The 18,492-nt window shown below is 36.1% G+C and overlaps 2 protein-coding genes across 2 annotated transcripts; one reads left to right on the top strand and one right to left on the bottom strand.

The window, feature by feature from the left end:
* Window positions 1-7,419: 7,419 nt before the first annotated feature.
* Window positions 7,420-8,235, top strand: LOC111019427 (VQ motif-containing protein). The gene has a single exon (XM_022295813.2). The coding sequence runs from the start codon at window positions 7,576-7,578 to the stop codon at window positions 8,008-8,010; it is 435 nt and encodes a 144-aa protein (XP_022151505.1). The 5' UTR covers window positions 7,420-7,575; the 3' UTR covers window positions 8,011-8,235.
* A 507-nt stretch (window positions 8,236-8,742) lies between these two features.
* Window positions 8,743-17,826, bottom strand: LOC111019886 (Tetratricopeptide repeat (TPR)-like superfamily protein). Its single transcript, XM_022296413.2, has 22 exons — window positions 17,454-17,826; window positions 17,307-17,368; window positions 17,119-17,211; window positions 16,938-17,010; window positions 16,054-16,389; window positions 15,732-15,799; window positions 15,522-15,653; window positions 15,407-15,448; window positions 14,793-15,320; window positions 14,564-14,718; window positions 14,020-14,488; window positions 13,867-13,929; window positions 13,678-13,779; window positions 13,179-13,583; window positions 12,974-13,075; window positions 11,909-12,013; window positions 11,687-11,820; window positions 11,403-11,586; window positions 11,168-11,299; window positions 10,935-11,047; window positions 10,768-10,849; window positions 8,743-10,652 (listed from the first exon to the last, which is right to left on the bottom strand). The coding sequence occupies exons 1-22, from the start codon at window positions 17,521-17,523 to the stop codon at window positions 9,033-9,035; spliced, it is 5,070 nt and encodes a 1,689-aa protein (XP_022152105.1). The 5' UTR covers window positions 17,524-17,826; the 3' UTR covers window positions 8,743-9,032.
* Window positions 17,827-18,492: the final 666 nt, after the last annotated feature.

Below are 18,492 nucleotides of genomic sequence, written 5' to 3'. Positions count from 1 at the left end.
TGTACTAAAATAAATTTTAAAAAACTGTTGCCATTTAAGACAAAGGACTAGAGCGCATAAAAAGGGGCAAAATATTAATAAATAAAAAGCGCGATCAATGGAAGGTTTGGGCCTCGGCCCATGGATCCAAGGCCGCGGTACCTCTTATCACGGCCCATAAATAAACAAATAATATGTATACAAAACTAAATCAGGCTCTCTCTTGCAAAATTTGAATCTTAATATCTAGAAAATAGTCTTATTGGTATTCTTTATTACTAATTAATTACTGTTGAGCTAGACTTGTTTTGACAACAATCTTATTATTTAATATCATACAAGTCTGTACTCAAATTATATTAATAATTAATTAAATCACCAACCATCAATACTAAAACAATGTTACTACTTTTAAAAAAAATGACTGAATAATGTTTCTTCACAAATTTTAAGAGCTGCAATATAATATTAAATTCTGTTCATCAAAATACAACTTTTTCTTCCTTCGTTGAGATAAATACTAAAACAGAACTAGTACAGAGAGTTGACAGATTAAAATAAAATTTATATCATCTTTAAATTATCAATATATTATCCGTATACTTTTAATAGACAACAGTACGGCTATTCTACTTTTTAAAATAGAAATTGTTTATGTCGATCTTTGGACAGGTATCACATAAGTGTGACGAGTGTGGCAGGTATGTCTCCACCCAACTCTTTTTTTTTTTTTTTAAGAAAACTCTAAGTTATCTACACACATAAACCTAGAACAATGCACTTCAATTCTAAAGTTAGAACTCAAGTTGGGAGCAAGTAGGGTAGAATGGTAATAATCACGAGGTGATATTCTGCTTAAGAGTTGGTGTCGAATTCTCAGATCGACCTACCTTGATTAGAGTTTTCTCCTCCCTTTATATGTGGCAAGGAAAAGCGTCCAGAGAGGAGAAGCAGACACAGAGGGTGGAATGCCTCGCAAAAAGAGTCCAGGGAGACCATTGAAATTCTTTGTCCCCATGTGTACGATAAAGAGAGAGTGTAGCAGCGGCCTGGACAGTCCTCTGAAGCAGAACATTAATCGGTCATATAGTATGCCAGCGCTAGTTGCACTCGGAAACACAACTTGGTGCACTCGAAAATAGGTATGATGTGCTCGACGTTGACCAATTTGTGTTGACCTACTCTACGTGGTCCCACTAGAGCTTTGACATATATGGACTTGGTATTACCATATAATAAAAATATATTAACTACATTAATAAGTTAATGAAAATAGAAAACCATTAGGAATGGAGAATTCCAATTTATCAACTTTTCAAAATCTGTCCTCTTTTTTTCTTCTAATGTTCAACCAGAGCGTTAGAGGGAACGGGTTCTATTGCAAAGGACAGAAGCTTCATCTTCTCAAACTCCCATCCGTTGGCTTCCTCCTCCGGGGTCGGTGTTGAAGGTAAACTCAAATGCAGCTTGTCGTCCGTCATCGACGAGAATAGGCCTGTCCATCAGAGATAGTAGGGGTGATCTGAAAGTAGCAAAATCTGTCCGCGCCAATTTACCCCTCTTCTGGCAGAAATTAAAGGTATTTTAGAGGCTGTGAAGCTTGCTAGATCGAGGAATTATCTTCATCTCATTGTTGAATCGGATTCGCTAGAGGCCATCCCATTGATTCGGGGAGATTCACAGTCAAGGGGATGATTTCATCTAGATTTCAGAAATTCAAACCAAAGCCCTAGATTTCAAGTCAATTTCTTTCTCTCATGTATCCCGTAAGTGTAATTCGTGTGCCCATTTTTTAGCTAAATGAGGAATCTCAACAGAAGCTTCGCAGACATGGATATCCCATTATCCTTCTTGGTTGTTGAAAATTGTACACGGGGAATCCCTTCATCCTTAGCCGTTGTGGCTTAATTTAATGCAATCTTTTCTTTCAAAAAAAAAAAAAATACAGACATTTCCATTTTGTCAATTCTAAATTTTTTTCATCTTTTTTTTTTCCCTTTCGAAACTATCCAAATAATAGTTAAAAACCTTAAATAAAAGCAAAAGGCACCCCGTATACTAGTAGGGTCAAAATTACATTTTGTTTTTAACTTATTTTGGAAATACTTTTATAGAAAAATTTAAATTCAAAAATTGAAAAAAAAAATGTCTTTGATAAATGTAAACGGGCAAAGTGAAAATTAGGGATACACACGTCATTTCCAATCCTTCAAAATATTTTCTCTTCATTCGTGACCCATTTCTTAATTCGGAGAATTGGGATTGAAATTATAAAATTTTTTGAAGTATTCTTTTTGAGAAATTAATCAAATAGTAATAAATATATTGAAAATTACTTTTTTCTATTACAATTAGCATTCATTATTTTTTGGTTTAAATAATTCACTTCTAAAAATATTTAATGTTTTCATTAATAATCTAATTTAAAAAATTATAAATACATATATTAAGAATAAAAAAGAATATAGAATTGGAGTGGAATGACGAGCTTATCCTTACATCTTCATTATTTAAATTACTACTTAATATTAAAATATTATATTATTAGTAAAATAATATCTTGTAATTAAGGACATAACAGTAAATGTTATTTTATTTTTTTTCATTTCTCGTAAACATCCTAACAATAAATTTTAATTTCAATGGTTTAGAAATAATTTGGTTCCAAACACAATTAGAAATTTAAAATCATTTTCATTTTTTAAAATTCTATAATTTGAATCGTTTTTTACCAATTCAAAACGTCTAACCAGGCATTAATGAGTGGGCAAATTTTTAGGGAAAAAAATAGATTAAGAGAGAATTTGTAATTTCTTGTTCAAATTTCTGTCAAGTTAGGAAATGGGCTGTCAGAGAACAATTTCTTCCGCCTTGATGGGCTTTTATGGCCCCAAAGGTTAGTGGACTTCTTGCAATGTTTTCAACCTAAATTTTTTGCCAATAACACTGAAATATATAAAATATAAATTAGAATAAGATTAAATATATTTTTTAGTCTGGGATGTTTGTGTTTATTTCACCTATTTCTTTTTTATTTAAAAGGTTTCAATTTATTTTCTTAGTTTCTAACAATTTTTTTAATTATATCCCATATCAATAGTAAATATTAAAATTTGTTAAATGTTAAACAGTCAGATATTTAGATTAGAAATTAGGCCATTAAAAAATAAAAACTTCTAACTCTTCCCCCAAATTTCTAAAAGTTGGCATAAATTTTGATTTTGCCTCTTAGGTTGATTCATCATCTAAAGTGTTGTCCACTCAAGTAAATTTATCATCAACCAATTTTAATATAGGAAATTGCAGTGGGTAGTAATAATTTTTTATGTATTTCAAAATATATCACCTGTTTTTAAAATTTTTAAATATATCAAAATTATTTATTTATATGAGTAGTATATCAGCTACTCATATTAGTAGTATATCAGACACTCATAATATATTAGATGTATATCATCTACATATTGTACAGACACTCATATCAGTAGTATATCAAATGTATATCACATACATATTGCATGTATACCAGACACTCAAATCAGTAATATATGAAATGTATATAGTATATCACATACATATATTAGTCGTCAGATATATTACATATATTCTATAGGTGTATATCATTTGGGTAAAGTTGTCATTTTAGAATTGGACCTCCGTTTTCTTTTAAAAAAAATGTTTTTGTCATATTTGCAACCATCCCTTTTAATATTAAAACGTACATAGTCAAATTTTTTTTAGTACAAGTGAAAGTGAAGAATATATATGTCAATTATCGTTGAACTATGCTCTTAAAATATCATATCGTGATGGGTTCTCTTCTTCCTACCTTCATTGCTTTTCAAGGCATCCAAACACACCCCACCATGAAACCCACCACTTTTTGACTTAAAAGACAGTTCTTTGGGACTTTGAAAGAACAAAAATCCCCCTGGGTGGGCGATCTTCAATCCTCAACCATCTGATTAAGACGGTGGATGGAGAAGATGATCACCGATGTTCCTTTCGTGAGTCATGGGAAACTTGAAAGTCAATTGGGTTTCCACTTTCTTCAATGGGAAATCAGAATTTTGCGCCTCCCAATCCTTATTTTCCTCTTGTTTTCTATTGCCAAAGTAAATGCAAATAAATGGAGCATTGTATTTTAGGACGTGTTTGGAGGTGACAATAAAATGAGTGATTTTGGAAAAAAAAAGATTTAAAAATAATTGATTTTCCAAAATCGTCGTGAGATGATTATACCTCAAAAATCAATTTTAAGTTATTTTGAATATGTTTGGGAGTGATGTAGAATTAGTGATTTTGAAAAAAAGACATTTAAATATAATTGACTTTCTAACATCATTATCCAAGTAATGACTTAAAAATCAATTTTGAGTGATTTTAAGCTTTACTAAAATCAATTTTTTAATTTGTCAAACATCATTAATGAGAAGGGTAGTGTCAAAATCACTCTCAAACATACTATTTATGTTTTCCTAAAATCATTTTTTTAATTTGTCAAACATGATCAATGGAAATGAATGAAAGTGCAAAATCACTCCCAAACACAGATGTGAATCATTCAATCATTTAATTTATTTTATTTGGAGAGAGTCTCTTATCGCAGTACTAGAAATTTTCACAACGCACCATTGTATCGCTATTGAAATTGGAATGTTACAAATTATAAAGATTCATGGAATTACATCTTAAAACGAATTGTCAAGGAGAAACACAGCTCATATATCATATAAATTTTTATTAGGTCTTTTACCTTTTCAAGGTAGGACGATCCTCAACATTATGTCAAAGTTAACGACAACAACAAGAACTATTTAAAACCAATCAACATAATTTGAACTTTCTAAGATTTGGAGACCAATTAAGATAAAATAGCTTAAATTAGAGAGACTAAACTTAATAAAATACCTAAGTTGACAAGAGTGATTAGACCCTACATGAGAACACATGAAAGACAAAAAGAGAAGCTAAAAGAATAGCAATAGTAGAGAAGGGAAGTTAAAGAGAGAAGCAAAGGCGAGGCAACAGCTGGAATTGAAAAGAAAGAAGTAACAAGTTTCCATTGAAGGAAACATAAATAATGTAAAATGGTTGACAAATTTCAAAGCCAAACAAAGAAAGAGAGTGAAGAAGCAAAGTAAAAGAAAAGGTTGAAAAAGGGAGCCATAGCCATATCAATATCAATATCAATATCAATATGGCTTTTCAATTTGTCAAACCTCAAAACCCCTTCATTATTATTTCTTCACGCAACCACAAACAAAAAGGAAAACGTATTACAACTTACAATTATAGAAAATATTCTTCTTGCTTTTAAGCAAGACACCTTTTTTTTATTATTATTATTGTTAGAATACTATTTTGGTGGTTTTAGTTTTAGTTTTATTTGGGTTGGGTACTTCTACTTTATAAATATTCATTTGGATCTACCTAGTTTTAATTTTTGTCATTTTTGTCTTTACTTGCAAAATTTTAACACACAATCTACACAAACTAAAATCTTTTTAGAATGAAGCTATGGCTACATTTCACGTTGTATTGGGCAGTCCACAAGCCCTTCCACTTTAGGATACAGCAACATTAAGGGCATCTCATGTCATATTAAGCAACCTAATGTGCACAGCCACCTCCACACAATATTGAGCGACTATAGCTGGCTGCAGCCAGTCATGTTGCATAGTTTATAGGTGGACAAAGTCACTCCATGACTTTGAACGTAACCGTTCACACTGCCGTCTCCCTATGAATAGAAAGGATTCCCAACCTTTCAAGGTAAGCAATTCTATCGAGACACCACACTAGTGTTATTCTTCTTATCGCTTCCTCTCTGCAGGTCACTATTATCCTAGCTAGCTAGATCCAACCTCTTCTTGATCACTTAGCGATCAATCCATTCGAATTATATGATTCAGTTGACCTCAACTGTCGGTCCGACCCGTTCCCCAAAAATTACTTCAACAATTCAACAAATCTCTCGTGTAGACACTATTTTCGTTTAATTTCCATCAGGTCAACATCATTTAATAATAATATGAAATTTAACAACATTAAAAGAGAATTATTTAAGAAGAACATTCAGAGTATAAATGGGAAGATTGTAGTATAAATTTCTCTTGTGTCAAAAATTTCAATGCAAAGTCCACCCCAAATTAAATCTCCAAATCCACCAACGCGCAATTAATAGAATTTTTCCAATTTCACTTTCCTCATTATCTCCACTCAAAAACTTTAGAATATTTTTGTCCCCTGGCTCCTCTCTTCTTCAGAAAAATAAAATTTACTAAAAACATCATTTTCTATCCCTAAACTCAGTTGGATCAGTTTTACTGTAAACTTTTTAATTTTATCAATTTCAACCTTCAACTTAGTCTTATGTGAGTGTTATAATTTTTACCCATGTTTAATTTCTATTATTTTACGTACTAATTTTGACAAAAAAGAAAATAATGTAATGAACTAACTAATTGAATGAAAATCAAGTTTTACAGAAAATTAAGTTTGACTAATGTTCAAAATCGACCATTAATAACTCTACTAAAACTTACCAACTTCAATTCAACCAACTAAAAAAATTGATCTGGTGTCATTTTAGTAGGAATCCTATCAAGTACATGTTTTCTAATATTTGACACATTTGAGATTATTTTTCCAACAATTTTTCAAGCAAAGATCTATAAGAATAAAAATTGCAATACTTTTATGGTAAGGATCGTAACGCTTAAACAAATCTAAGATGCAATTTGATAAAATTGAAAGTTTAAAGTAAAAAGTGATATACTTTGTTCAAGTTATGCCCCAGGCTCGATATAGACTTTTGTCTTATTTCGGATTCAACAAACTTGAGAAGTATCTATAACTTTGACATGATAGTTAAAAATTATAATTCCAACTATAATATTTATTTTAGTAGAAAAATATTAACATTATTAGGGTTATATTCCTCATCACATCAAAGTTTCCCTTGGGAAAAAAAAATAATGAAAATTTTGAAAGTAAAACTATACCGAAACCTATAAAGCATTTTTTATTCTCACAAATTTTTTAGAATTGTGTTGGATAAATCCTAAACTTTAAAAAGTATTTAATAAACTTTTAAACTTTTTAAGATAGTATCTAATAAATTTTTTAACTTTAATTAATATCTAATATGTTTCTAAATTTCTAGTTCCTGAATTTTTAAAAATATCTAATAATTAGTAAACCAAACTTGTAGGTATTTTGTTGTTGAGAAAGCCAAATTTTTGTAACAATGATTTTCAATTTGCAAAAGTGCAACTTGCAAGCAAAGGGATTGACAACACAGAGAAACAAAACAACCAAATGTCAATAAGAAAACGGTTTAATTTAATTTAATTAGCTCATTGACTTGTGATAGTGGATGGAAACCTCCTCTCCATTTCCCTTTTGCTTTTTTCTTTGTCCATTTGATTCATAAATAATCACAGTGAAGAAAAAAGAAGGAAAAAAAAAGGTTCAAGATCAGCCCCACACCATCAATATGCTCTTTCTGACAAAAAAAATCAAAAAAAGAACCAATTTTTCAACCTATAAATACCCTCATTCGCCTTCCTTCCTCTCCATTCGATCTTCACCATGGCTTCCAACTCCGCCGCCGCCGCCGCCGCCGTGCAGTCCACCACCACCACGACCTTCGTCCAAGCCGACCCATCGACCTTCAGAGCAATAGTGCAGAGGCTGACCGGAGCTCCGACCGACCCACCAAGGCCGCCGTGTCGGCTCCACGAACGGCGGCGGAGCAGCAAGAAGCTGGAGCTGGAGCTGGAGCGGAAGGGCGGCGACACGGCGGCGAGGGGGATGGGAATCGGAATGGCGTCGCCGGTGTCGACGCTGGAGTTCGTGACACGTGGGAGTCCGTGTGAGGATCAAGAACTGGAAGACAGAGCGATTGCGGAAAAAGGGTTCTATTTTCGCCCGAGCCCGAGAGGATCCGACCCGCCTCAACTTTTGCCCTTATTTCCCATTTCTGTAACACCACAACACAACCATTCTTCTCCTTTTTCTTCTTAATTCAATGTTAATACTCAACAAAATGATCATACAAGAGCTTTCAGAGTAGAGAAGTTTTGGGTTATTTTAGATAGTGATATGAAAATAGAAATCTCAAAACAAGTGATTCGGAGTTGTGTTCACTTGTTTTTCGACCGCATATTTGTAAGTTGAATTTTAGTTGGAAGCAAACTCAAGATGTTTTTGTAATATATTGACAAAATACTTAGCAGCTTGAGGACCAAATCTTGCCTATTTAAATTTACGTTTTTACATTTTTTCCATTTAATAGTGGTGAGGACAAAAATTATTATTATCTTTTATGAGGATAAAATTAGTCAAATATTTTCCATATATTGGTAAGTTATCGATTACCAACTAAATATTTAATTTAATGTAAAATAATATTAATTAATTTATTAACATAACGATTATAAATTTTGTTAAAATTAGTATTTTACAATATTATATAATTTATAATATATTATATTTTACATGTTTTTAAAACGGGGTGAAATGAGTTTATATCATGAAATATGTATTTACGAAAGTGATCATTTTAAATATAACCGTAAATTTTTAAGTTTTGGATTCAAAATCTAACAATACATAAATAAAAATAAAAATTGTTTTCAAAATTTTTACTATTTTGAATTACAAAATTCGAAAACAACTATGTCAAACAAATATTATTAAATTGATTTGATTAAATGAATCTAGAAACAAAAACAGAATCTGAATTCTCCCAAACCATTCCTTTCTAACTTGTTAAGTTTGCCTTTTATTAATTCAAGAAAATTCAATGATAATGAACAAAGACAGGGAGGGAAAAAGCACTTTTACAAAGATTATTAGAGCACAGCACATCATAAGCAGAATCAAAACCCAAGAGAGAGAAAAAAACTTGCTTTTTATGTTCGTTTCTCCAGATTCCCAGTAAATTATTCCCACCCAAAATTGCATCCTTATTCCCACATTTCAACTCAGATTCAGCAACTCTGATCTCAGTGACTTTCAAGTTTCTTTGTTTCTGCCTAATAATCTCAACGAACTGAAGCACAGATTGAATGCTGATTGTACAGACCAGCCACCCCATTTGTGAACTGCTGTCTGTTCCTTCTCTTCTTAACTACTATGAATCCTTCGCTGTCCCCTGTTTTGTTCTTATTTACCTTGCCGCTCTGCTGCAGCTCATCTTCATTCCCATATAGAATTTTGATTATGGCACTGTCGTTGGCTATAGCATCTGATGAGTTTTCTGAAGCTCTGAACTTATGATCTTTAGCTGCAGCCTCATCAGCAGTTGGATCCATGTTGTTCTGAACTGATTTCACAATGAAGCTTAGGAGTATTTGTCTTGCGAGCTCGGACTTCTCGCACTCGGAGATGCTTTTCTTCAAGTTGGCGTCGATTGTAGCAGTCGATTTGTTGGCCAGCTTCTCGTGTTCGTCGACACTTGTTTTCGGCAAGGGATTTGAGTCGGTGTGGAGTTGGCTATTTGCGTCTACCGAGTTTGATTGCCAAGCTCTTTGCGGGACGAATTCGGGGGCATGTGGATTCATCATTGTTGCAGCTCCAAATCCACTTCTTCCCATGACAGGAGCTTGGTATTTCAAAAAACCATGTTTCATTCGAAACGAGCTGTTGGTTCGGTAATATAGAGGCGATCGAGGACCGCAAGGTACTCTTGTAGTTGCGGGAGGAATCAAAGGCTCTAGAGAGCCTTGGCTTGCTGTTACATCATATATGCTAGTGACTGCAGCCGAGTTTAATCCGCTAGTCATGGAAGAAGTTCCAGGATTGAACGGTTCTGCTGCAGCAGAAAGCTTACTAGCATTTGTTTCCACCGGCTTTTCCGAAGGAGATGAACAGGATATCATCTCTTCGCAATCTTGGCTTCGATTTTCGGACTCCGTCGCAGCGTTATGAATCGGTTCCGCTACTTCGTTTTGGATCACTTGATCAGAAACATTGTTGGTTTCTTCATTTTTTGATGTTTCTGAATGACCACAGTTCTGGGGTTCAGCTTCTTTCTCCTCTAACTCATTAACATTTTCCACATCAACCAATTGCCTTAGAACAGTGCCAGGAGGGGCTAAAGCTACTTCTTTGTAAGATATGGATCTTGAAACCGAAACAGGAGACGGCGAGACGACCTTGGAAACCGATATTTTCGCCTGGAGCTTGGCTGAATCATCCCCTGTACTTGACCTTTGAGTAATTGCTTGCTTTAACTGTGAAAACCCACTTTGAATGTTCTTAACAGCTGCTGCTTTCTGCACTGGAGAGACAGTTTCCTGTTTGTAGTTACTCTGTCTGATATTAGAATGTTCAGAATAATGCACATTTAGCTTTGAAAGAACTGGTCGTCTCCGGCCGACCTTCCGCCCAACAACATGCCCCGACCGCCCCTTAGAATGAGCCTCTTGCCACCCATCATCTGAATAAGTTTCTTCCACAGTTTCACTTTTAACTGCTACCTTATTCCCAGTGATGTTTTCAACTACTTCCTTCTGTTCTACTGGTAAAAAATTGCTGACTTTAGCTTCTTTTACACTGTCATCTGATGAATCAGTAACTTGTTTTGGACTATCAATGTGCAACTCATCCTCAGCCATTTCATTTTGATGCCCCTGATGAGTTTTATCACTTCCATTCACTACCTGAAAAAAAAAAACAATAAAAGACCAAAGCTTGAAGAATGAACAGAGGCATTCCGAGGAAAAAAAACGTGTTACTTATCGAAACTAAGGCGACATACGAAACATGGTCGCTTACCTTTGCACGTCTATGTTTCCTCTGCGTATCGTTTCCTTTTGGATCTTGATCGGGACTTATGAAATCCAGGAGATCTGACACACTGCAACAAAAGGTCAAGAGCTTTGGTGTGGGGAAGTTCAAAAAATGGTTTGAAAGAAAGTAATATGGGTATACCATATCAATACCTAAGGTGGCCTTTGCTCGAAATCAGCGCGTCGGGCTTCGGAGTTCCATTACGCGCTGCTTCTTGCTGCTCTAGCGCTTTCGACTCGAAATATTCCAGCCACGCAGCCGCATCCTGCTCAGGAACACATCAAGTTTGCAAATCGTTTGATACCATTCAAAATTCAAGTATAAAAGTCTCATAATCTCATACGAATATGATGATAAGTTGATTGAAGATTATGAATTCTCTCACCTGAGTTCGAAGATCTTCTTCTCCAAGTTTGGATTTGAGTATACTGAGCGTCGTTTGTTCGTGTTGCACGCTCAGCGAATACGCCTCCATCAGAGAAAGAGCTATGGCAATGGCATGGTAGCTTGCAGCAGTCTGCAGAGTGAAAATGCAGTTCATGAGAAAAAATATGAGCACTGTGTTCACATATCGATCGACCGACCGATCAATCAAGCGAGATAGAGAGCGAGAACAAGACCTGTATGTGATCAGCTCCTAATAACCTCTGGTTGCACTTAAGAGCTTCATGTAAATATCTAAGAGCAACATGAACATTCCCCACACCCTCTTCCATCATAGCAACATTAATGTAAGTTGCAGCAGTGTTGGGGTGAGACAGCCCACACGTAAAATGTAGAAGGAACAACGCTCGGTTCACATACCTAAACAAACACCAAACAAGAAACGAGAACGATAATAAAGACTCCGTGTTTATTTAACTCCTAAACTTTCGCACTAAACGAACAGCTTCGATGAACTTACTTGAGAGCCAACTCAATGTGTTGAAGACGATAGTAGAAGACGGAGAGATCCCCATAGCTCTTCATCGTGTCGGGATGATCGAGCCCGAGCTCCCGCTCGTTGATATCCAAAGCCTTCTGTTGATAGATTGTTGCCTGCAGAATCAAGAGAAAGCCATCAGTTTTCAATTGGAATTTTGTTTAGTTATAGTCAAAATATGAGGTGCGTAGAGAATTGAATCACCTGATTAAAATCACCAGTGTGGTAGAGGACTACTGCTAGAAGACTGTAAGCACTAGCAGTGGTTCGATGGTACGGACCGCATACAGCAATCATTTTAGCCAATGCCTTTAGAAAGCAACACAATATAACCTTAATCAGTTTATCTTCCAAAGCTAAACAAAAATTAATTATGTGCTTTATTGTTTGTTAAAGTGTAATTTTTTAATAAGAAATATATTTTTAAGTGAAAAATAATAATATGAAAATGTTATAAATGTATTGTTAATTCTAAATACTCAAGACTGGGTGATCGAACCAATTTGAGCATAACCAATAGTCAAGACATCTCCTACTTTCTTATTAAAAATATTAGTTCCATAAAATATAAATTTCAATTAGATTAATCTCGTCCCTGTGTCCAAAAATTAAAGTTTATTATATTTGTCAACAAAATAAGTTAAATTTAAAAATAACTAATATTAAAATGAAATATCAAAAGGACAAAAAAATAACAATAAACAATAAGTGCCTTTTCCTTGAGCCATTTTATAAATTTAAAGAATAAAAAATAAAACTTTTCAATGTTTGTCTTGCATGTTATCACATTTTTCAGAAATAAAGATACTTAATTAGATATTACGGAGGTGGATGGGGCAATCCATTCTGTCATTGGAGAGGTACTTGGCAGTCTTCCATTGGTGCCACTTCTTATACTCAACTTTCACTTTTACCACTACCCGACTAAACTCATTTGACAATCATTTTGTTTTTATATTTCCTATTTTCTAGAATTCTTCAAACATAACTCTCAAAAATAGAAAACTAAAATGTCAAACAGTTATTTCTCGATACCAAATGTTGTCGGGTTATGAGATTAGTCGAGCTGCACGTGAGAATATAAAAATAATAATAATAAAAATTCAAACGGAGACCATAACACTATTTTAAATTAAAGTTTCTTTTTTATATATAAAAAACATTTATTTAATTTGAGAAAAAAAAAATATATATATATATATATAATTATAAATAAAAATAAAAATGAAAAGAAAAAAAAGAGTGAGAAACAAAATTGAAATAGAATACCTTGGTTCCATAATTGACAGCATCGTCAAGCTTGCCTTTATCCAGAGCAACTTTCGACGATTCCAACAAATTCCGCCCATCCGCCGAACTGCATCCTACATGCTACACTCCAAATCACAATTCATAAATTCAAATTTCAGTGATCAGAGATCAGAGATCATCATTCCACAAATTCAGATTCAGAATTTTCAGATTCGATCTCCACCTTACAAACCGGGACCATGCTCACGATGTCGCTTCTCCTGAACGGATTAGGGCTCTCCAAATCGTAATCTCTCGGCGCCAATTCCAATCCCACCTTGTGGCAGATCCCTCGCAGAATCGACACCTTTCTCAGGTGCTCGAATTCGTTCCTCAATCCCCACCCGAATCTCTTCCCTATGAACGATCGTAGCCATTGCAGCCTCACGCCTCCGTCTTCGTTCTTCTCCTCGTCTTCCGATCCGTGGCTTCCGAGGAGGAAGTTCAGGGCGGCGGCTATGGCGCCGGATAAGTCTCCGGCGGCCTCGACGCCGGCCACGACGGCTTTGATCACGTGCTTCAACGCTCGGATCACCATCTCGTGGATGCATAGGGCTTGTATGTGTGGAAGCTTCTCCGCTAACTCCACCTGATATGAAATTTATTAGATTCTTTCTACGTTCTTAAACAGTGATTTTGAGAAGGATTTGAGGCGGGAGCGGTTTATAGAAGTGTTTTCTCACCACGCGGCCCAATGAGCACATTCGAAGGCCTCTCAAGTGCATGAAGTCTGTTAATGTACGCCCATCCACAGGTGAGAGTTCAAGCGATCCAAAATCTGTCACCTAATAGCAACAAATAATGATTAAATCTTCTTGTAAAACGATCCATAGAATTTCATGATCTTCTGTGACATAGAAACAACTTCTTACCAGCTTTGGCAGTGCAATTTCATCATAATATTTGTGTGCCATCACTATGAGCTCATCTGCTGACTGTTTTTGCCAACACAAGAAATTAAAAGATTAGTTTCAAAGATTAGTTCCAAATGTCCAAAAAACGCTGCGATTGAGTCTCTAGGATACCTTTAGATGGAGACCGGTTCCGCTCTCTTTGAGGCGAGACAATGCTTGTTTGGATATCAGTTTCTCTACAGTCTGTTCGCTGCTTGGCTCGCCGTTGGATTCGGTTTTTGTGTCCGGGCCATCGGGTGTACAGTGGTTTTCTTCGGTTGTCGTCGTCGTCTTCTTTTCCCGCTTCTTCAAAAGCTTGAACTGCTTCCCCAGGCCTTTGACTGCTGGTTCAATCTCCTTGACATCTTCAGAGGATTTAGGCTTTGAGTCTGGTTCATTTTCCTGCTTTTGTAGATGTTGCACCCAGCATGAACCAAGCTCCCATCTAATTGATTTCTTTGAAGCACTGGGCTCTTTCTCGAGCTTTGATAAGCTCTCTTCGAGTACTTTGCGAACCAGAAGACGGGATGATTCTAGATCGTCCGAGGTCGAGCATTCTTCGAGTGGATTAGCACTGGTTTTGTGAAGCTGAATCCTCAAACTGGAATGAGATTTTAGCTAGATTAGTACTTGGGAACTGGGCAGGAATTAAGAATCACCATAGTTAGATTAGGACCTGTTGATGTTAAGAGCATTGGCTCCTCCATCTGGTTGATCATCAATAACAACATCTTGATTCTCGTCCCAACCCGCCTTCACTTTACCGACAACCTTTACCGTTGCGGTGTATCCACAATGTTTTACAATGACAAGACTCAAGGAGGAAGTATCCTGCAAAGGTTTACTCAAAATGACAAGACGAAACCAAAGACCCATGATTTAATCATATTAGCTTGGGATCTTACCTGAACAACTACATTTTCATCTGCAGTCAACCCCTTTAGTAAGTTTCTTTGTGCAACTTCCTCATCAGACACACCGTCTAATCTGTAACCGTCGAGTTTTACGACAGGCTTTGTACTTGCATCGGTCGAATCACGTCTTATCACGATAGACAAGTCTCCAATTCGATCCTCGAAGACAATGCCAGGAGATTTAACTGTAACCTGTCTTTTTGAGTTGGAATCTGCAAGACTAGAAATTGCTGCAACAGCTTTTTGAATAGCAATGTCAACAAATTGGCTGTGGAGTAGAAATGCTTTTCGGTCTCGGACGATCCTCTCCTCCTCAGTTTTGCAAGGAAGCTTTGCAAGTACCGCAAAATCGGTCGCCCACGACCGTAGACTGTGCTTGCCGTTTCTTCCTTGCCCACTGCCGTTTCCGCCCCAATTTTCATCTTCTACTGGCAATGATGGCAAGTCTGATGGAGTCTCAATGACTGATGGAGGAACAAGCCAAGTATTCATCCGAAATCCATATGGGAGATTACCAAACTAAACCCAAAAAATTTATAAACTAATAAGAAAACACATCAATTAACCATTTAGTTCAAACTTAATCAAAAAAAGATACAACTTACCTTGTTATGTTCGAGAAACGCCTTCATCAAGGACTCGTAAGCCTGCGGTTGAGCAATTCGTTAGTTTTACAAACCGAAGCATCGAATCGAAGAGAGCTAGATTCAAAATACTAACATTGGCAAAAGCTCTGCTGAGTTGCTGCAAAAGGTCCACAAGGGAATGGCTCTGTAGAAACTGCTTTCCTGCAGTATAGAATCCCTTTGCTGAGGCAGTCACTTGTATGAGTTTCCCATTGCATATCTTAATCTGCACATTTGAAGGAAAGTTCTTCAACAAAATCATCCTTTTGGAAAATCAAAAGCAAGAATTAGAAAGACACAGCACCTGCATCCCAAAGTAATCCCCATCGTGCTTCTCTTCCGCTGCGCCTTTCGGGTCGGATCTCCTCAGTTCTGAGAAACCATCAAAAACAGAAACTTTTTTCAATAGAAAGCAACAACATATGACATTTTTTCGATCATAGTTCACATTTTGTCGATGTACTGTAATTGAAGTAACGATGGTTTCTTATGTATATCTATCACTCAATCGCTCACAAACAAATGTGTTTTTAAACTATAGGAACTAAACTATTTCATATTAAAGATGGATGCTAGGTATAGTGATTAAATTATAGAGACTAAATTGTTGTTGGAAGAGCACTCACGTAGAATAGGGGGAGGGATGTGAGCCAGCGAGAAGAACTCAAAGAAGTCGGAGAGCTTTGGCGTCGGATGAATAGCTGCCATGCCGAGATTGTCGGAAACAACCGAAACGGATGGCTCCGGATGGGGAGACGGGGACCCGCATCGAGCTTCCGACAATCCATCGGCCGGAGAAGTCGGGCCGGAGGAATTCCCGTGATTGTGGACCCTGCTATTCTTCTTGGCCCTCGACTCCGGCGTCGAGGCTCGCCTCGATTTGCAAAACCTGGTGGTGCAGGCAACAATGTCCAGCAGCCTCCGCACGTGCGCCACTGCTTCAGCTTCATCGGAGTAATCCTCTGTAAACAGTTAAAAAACAGAGAAAACAATCAATCAGATTATGCCTAAGAAACCACTGATCCAAAATCTCGAAATTTTTTCATTATTTTTGACAACCCAATTCTTCTGCACAGTGCACAGTAGATTTTAAGATTTCAAACTGTTCTTTCAGTTCGCCCCTTACATTTTGAAAATTCCAAACTCCTCCCCTGTTTTTCAGGAATTTCCATGGATGATCCTCTGCAAATTTTCTTGCTTATAACATTTACTTTATCGCTGGAGAGTACAATCTTTCCACATTTGGGCATTCACTTACAACACAGAGTTTACCAATTTGGGTAAAAAAAAAAGACAGACACCTTCTGTTTCTCCAAGAATTCAAGTAAACATTCCGACAGCTTTTCCAAAATCCTTAAATTCTGAGTTCATTTGATTCTCCTCAAACAAAATCCAACATTTTTCTTTAGTTTCAAACCCACTTTTACAGATGACCCAAATGGGCAAAAGGGTCACAATCTAAGACACAAAAGGAATGAAGAAACAACAGAGGTTAAAATCACCACCATACCTTCAACCATTTTTAACAAACAGGGTTTCAGATTAGCAATCTCCACCTTATCATTCAACCTCTGCCCCTTGACCTACAAAAGACCAACAACTTCATAAAAATCATTAACAATAATAATAAAAAAAAAAAAACCATACACATTAAACGATCATAAAAAAACAAAAGAGAAAGAAAGAGAAACCTCATGGGACAAGGAATAATTGGTTAGGTGGCATGTCTCTACATTCTGAGCCAGCAGCCTTCTCACATCCAGAATCTTATCAGTAGTGATACCCTGTAACAAAATTTCAAAACTTTAAAAAACCCCAATTCAAATTCCCAAAAACCCTTTTAAAATAAACTTCGGCAGAAGAAGAAGAGGCAGCAAACCTTGAGGACAACTTGGGATTCATAAGGAGTGACAACAGTGATGTCAACAACACTTGGAATCACTGCACATTTGGGAGTTCATGTATAAATTCATGTGGGAATTCAGTAGAGACTTAAACAAGAGAGAAAAATGGGTTAAAAATCCACCTTTTTCTTCCTTCTTCTTCTTCTCGGATTTTGCTCTGTTGGGTTTTCCTCTGGTGGACCTCGGAGCCATTTTTGCTGAGCTTGAGGGGAAGAAAATGGAGAAGTTGAAATGAATGATTAAGAAGAGAAATGACGGAGACCCAGATGAACAAAAACCATGAGCAGTGAATTCAGCAGAGATTGAGGAGAGAAAAGAGAGTGTATTATGGGAATGGAGGATTGAGTGAGAGAGAGAATAGAGAGAGAGAAGTGATTAAAAATGCAAAAGAAGAAGAAGAAGAAGATAGGATAAGGGGATCTTTAGGATTTTGAGAGGAATTGTAGCCTCTCCTTGTTGCTCATGGCCTGATTACATTACACTTCTTTTATTTCTCTCTCTCTGTGGAACACATGTGATGGAGATTTATGGAAGGGAGGGGCAAGAAAGGGAGAAGAAAAGAGACAAAAACAAAAGGGTCGAGAGAGGACCGTTGAGAGGGCGACACGTGGCGGTGGAGAGAGCTCAGCCGTTCATTTTTTGTTTTATGGGATGTTTTTTCAGAACGTCTAGATTTTCTCACCAATTGGGCGGAAGTAATTATGGGCTGCTAAAAAAACTATGCCTTGGCCAATTTTAGGAAAACACAGCAATCTCTTTCTCCTATGTCACTCTTTTATTTAATTCTTCCTAATTGAATTGCTTTTAAGTTTTAACACACTACACAACTTAGCATTTTGAGCGTGACAGAAATTCTTTGTGGGTTTTTTAAATTTTTCATTGAGGTTGTGAGTTGGTTGGTACTTGGGGTTGGTGTTGATCTTTGTTAGGAAAGACATTTAGTCGGTCGTAACGTACGTTTGCGTTTGCGTTTTTAATGTTAGAATTGAATTTTGAGAAATCTTTCGTTTTGGTTTGTATTATTGGAAGGAAGCTGAATTTCATGATAAATTGAATAACGGTATTATTTACGTGCATCATATGAAGTTTTTCTTAAAAAGTAAAGTTTGGAATCAATCCTTGCTTGGGTTGTAGTATGATAAATGGAAGAGTGCTCTTTTT

The sequence above is a fragment of the Momordica charantia genome (genome assembly GCF_013281855.1).
Source record: "Momordica charantia cultivar OHB3-1 chromosome 9 unlocalized genomic scaffold, Mcharantia_2.0 BLBB01000009.1, whole genome shotgun sequence".
In the NCBI taxonomy this organism is placed as follows: Eukaryota; Viridiplantae; Streptophyta; class Magnoliopsida; order Cucurbitales; family Cucurbitaceae; genus Momordica; species Momordica charantia.
The sequence above is the reverse complement of the archived record's forward strand: the minus strand, read 5'-3'. Positions and strand labels throughout refer to the sequence as shown.

Coding starts and splice junctions, on each gene's coding strand:
- LOC111019427 (XM_022295813.2), top strand. CDS start 7,576: ATGGCTTCCAACTCCGCCGCCGCCGCCGCCGCCGTGCAGTCCACCACC.
- LOC111019886 (XM_022296413.2), bottom strand. CDS start 17,523: ATGGCTCCGAGGTCCACCAGAGGAAAACCCAACAGAGCAAAATCCGAG. Junction 15,800..16,053: donor CATCCCTCCCCCTATTCTAC/GTGAGTGCTCTT, acceptor ATGGTTTCTCAG/AACTGAGGAGATCCGACCCG. Junction 10,653..10,767: donor GGAAACATAGACGTGCAAAG/GTAAGCGACCAT, acceptor TTTTTTTTTCAG/GTAGTGAATGGAAGTGATAA.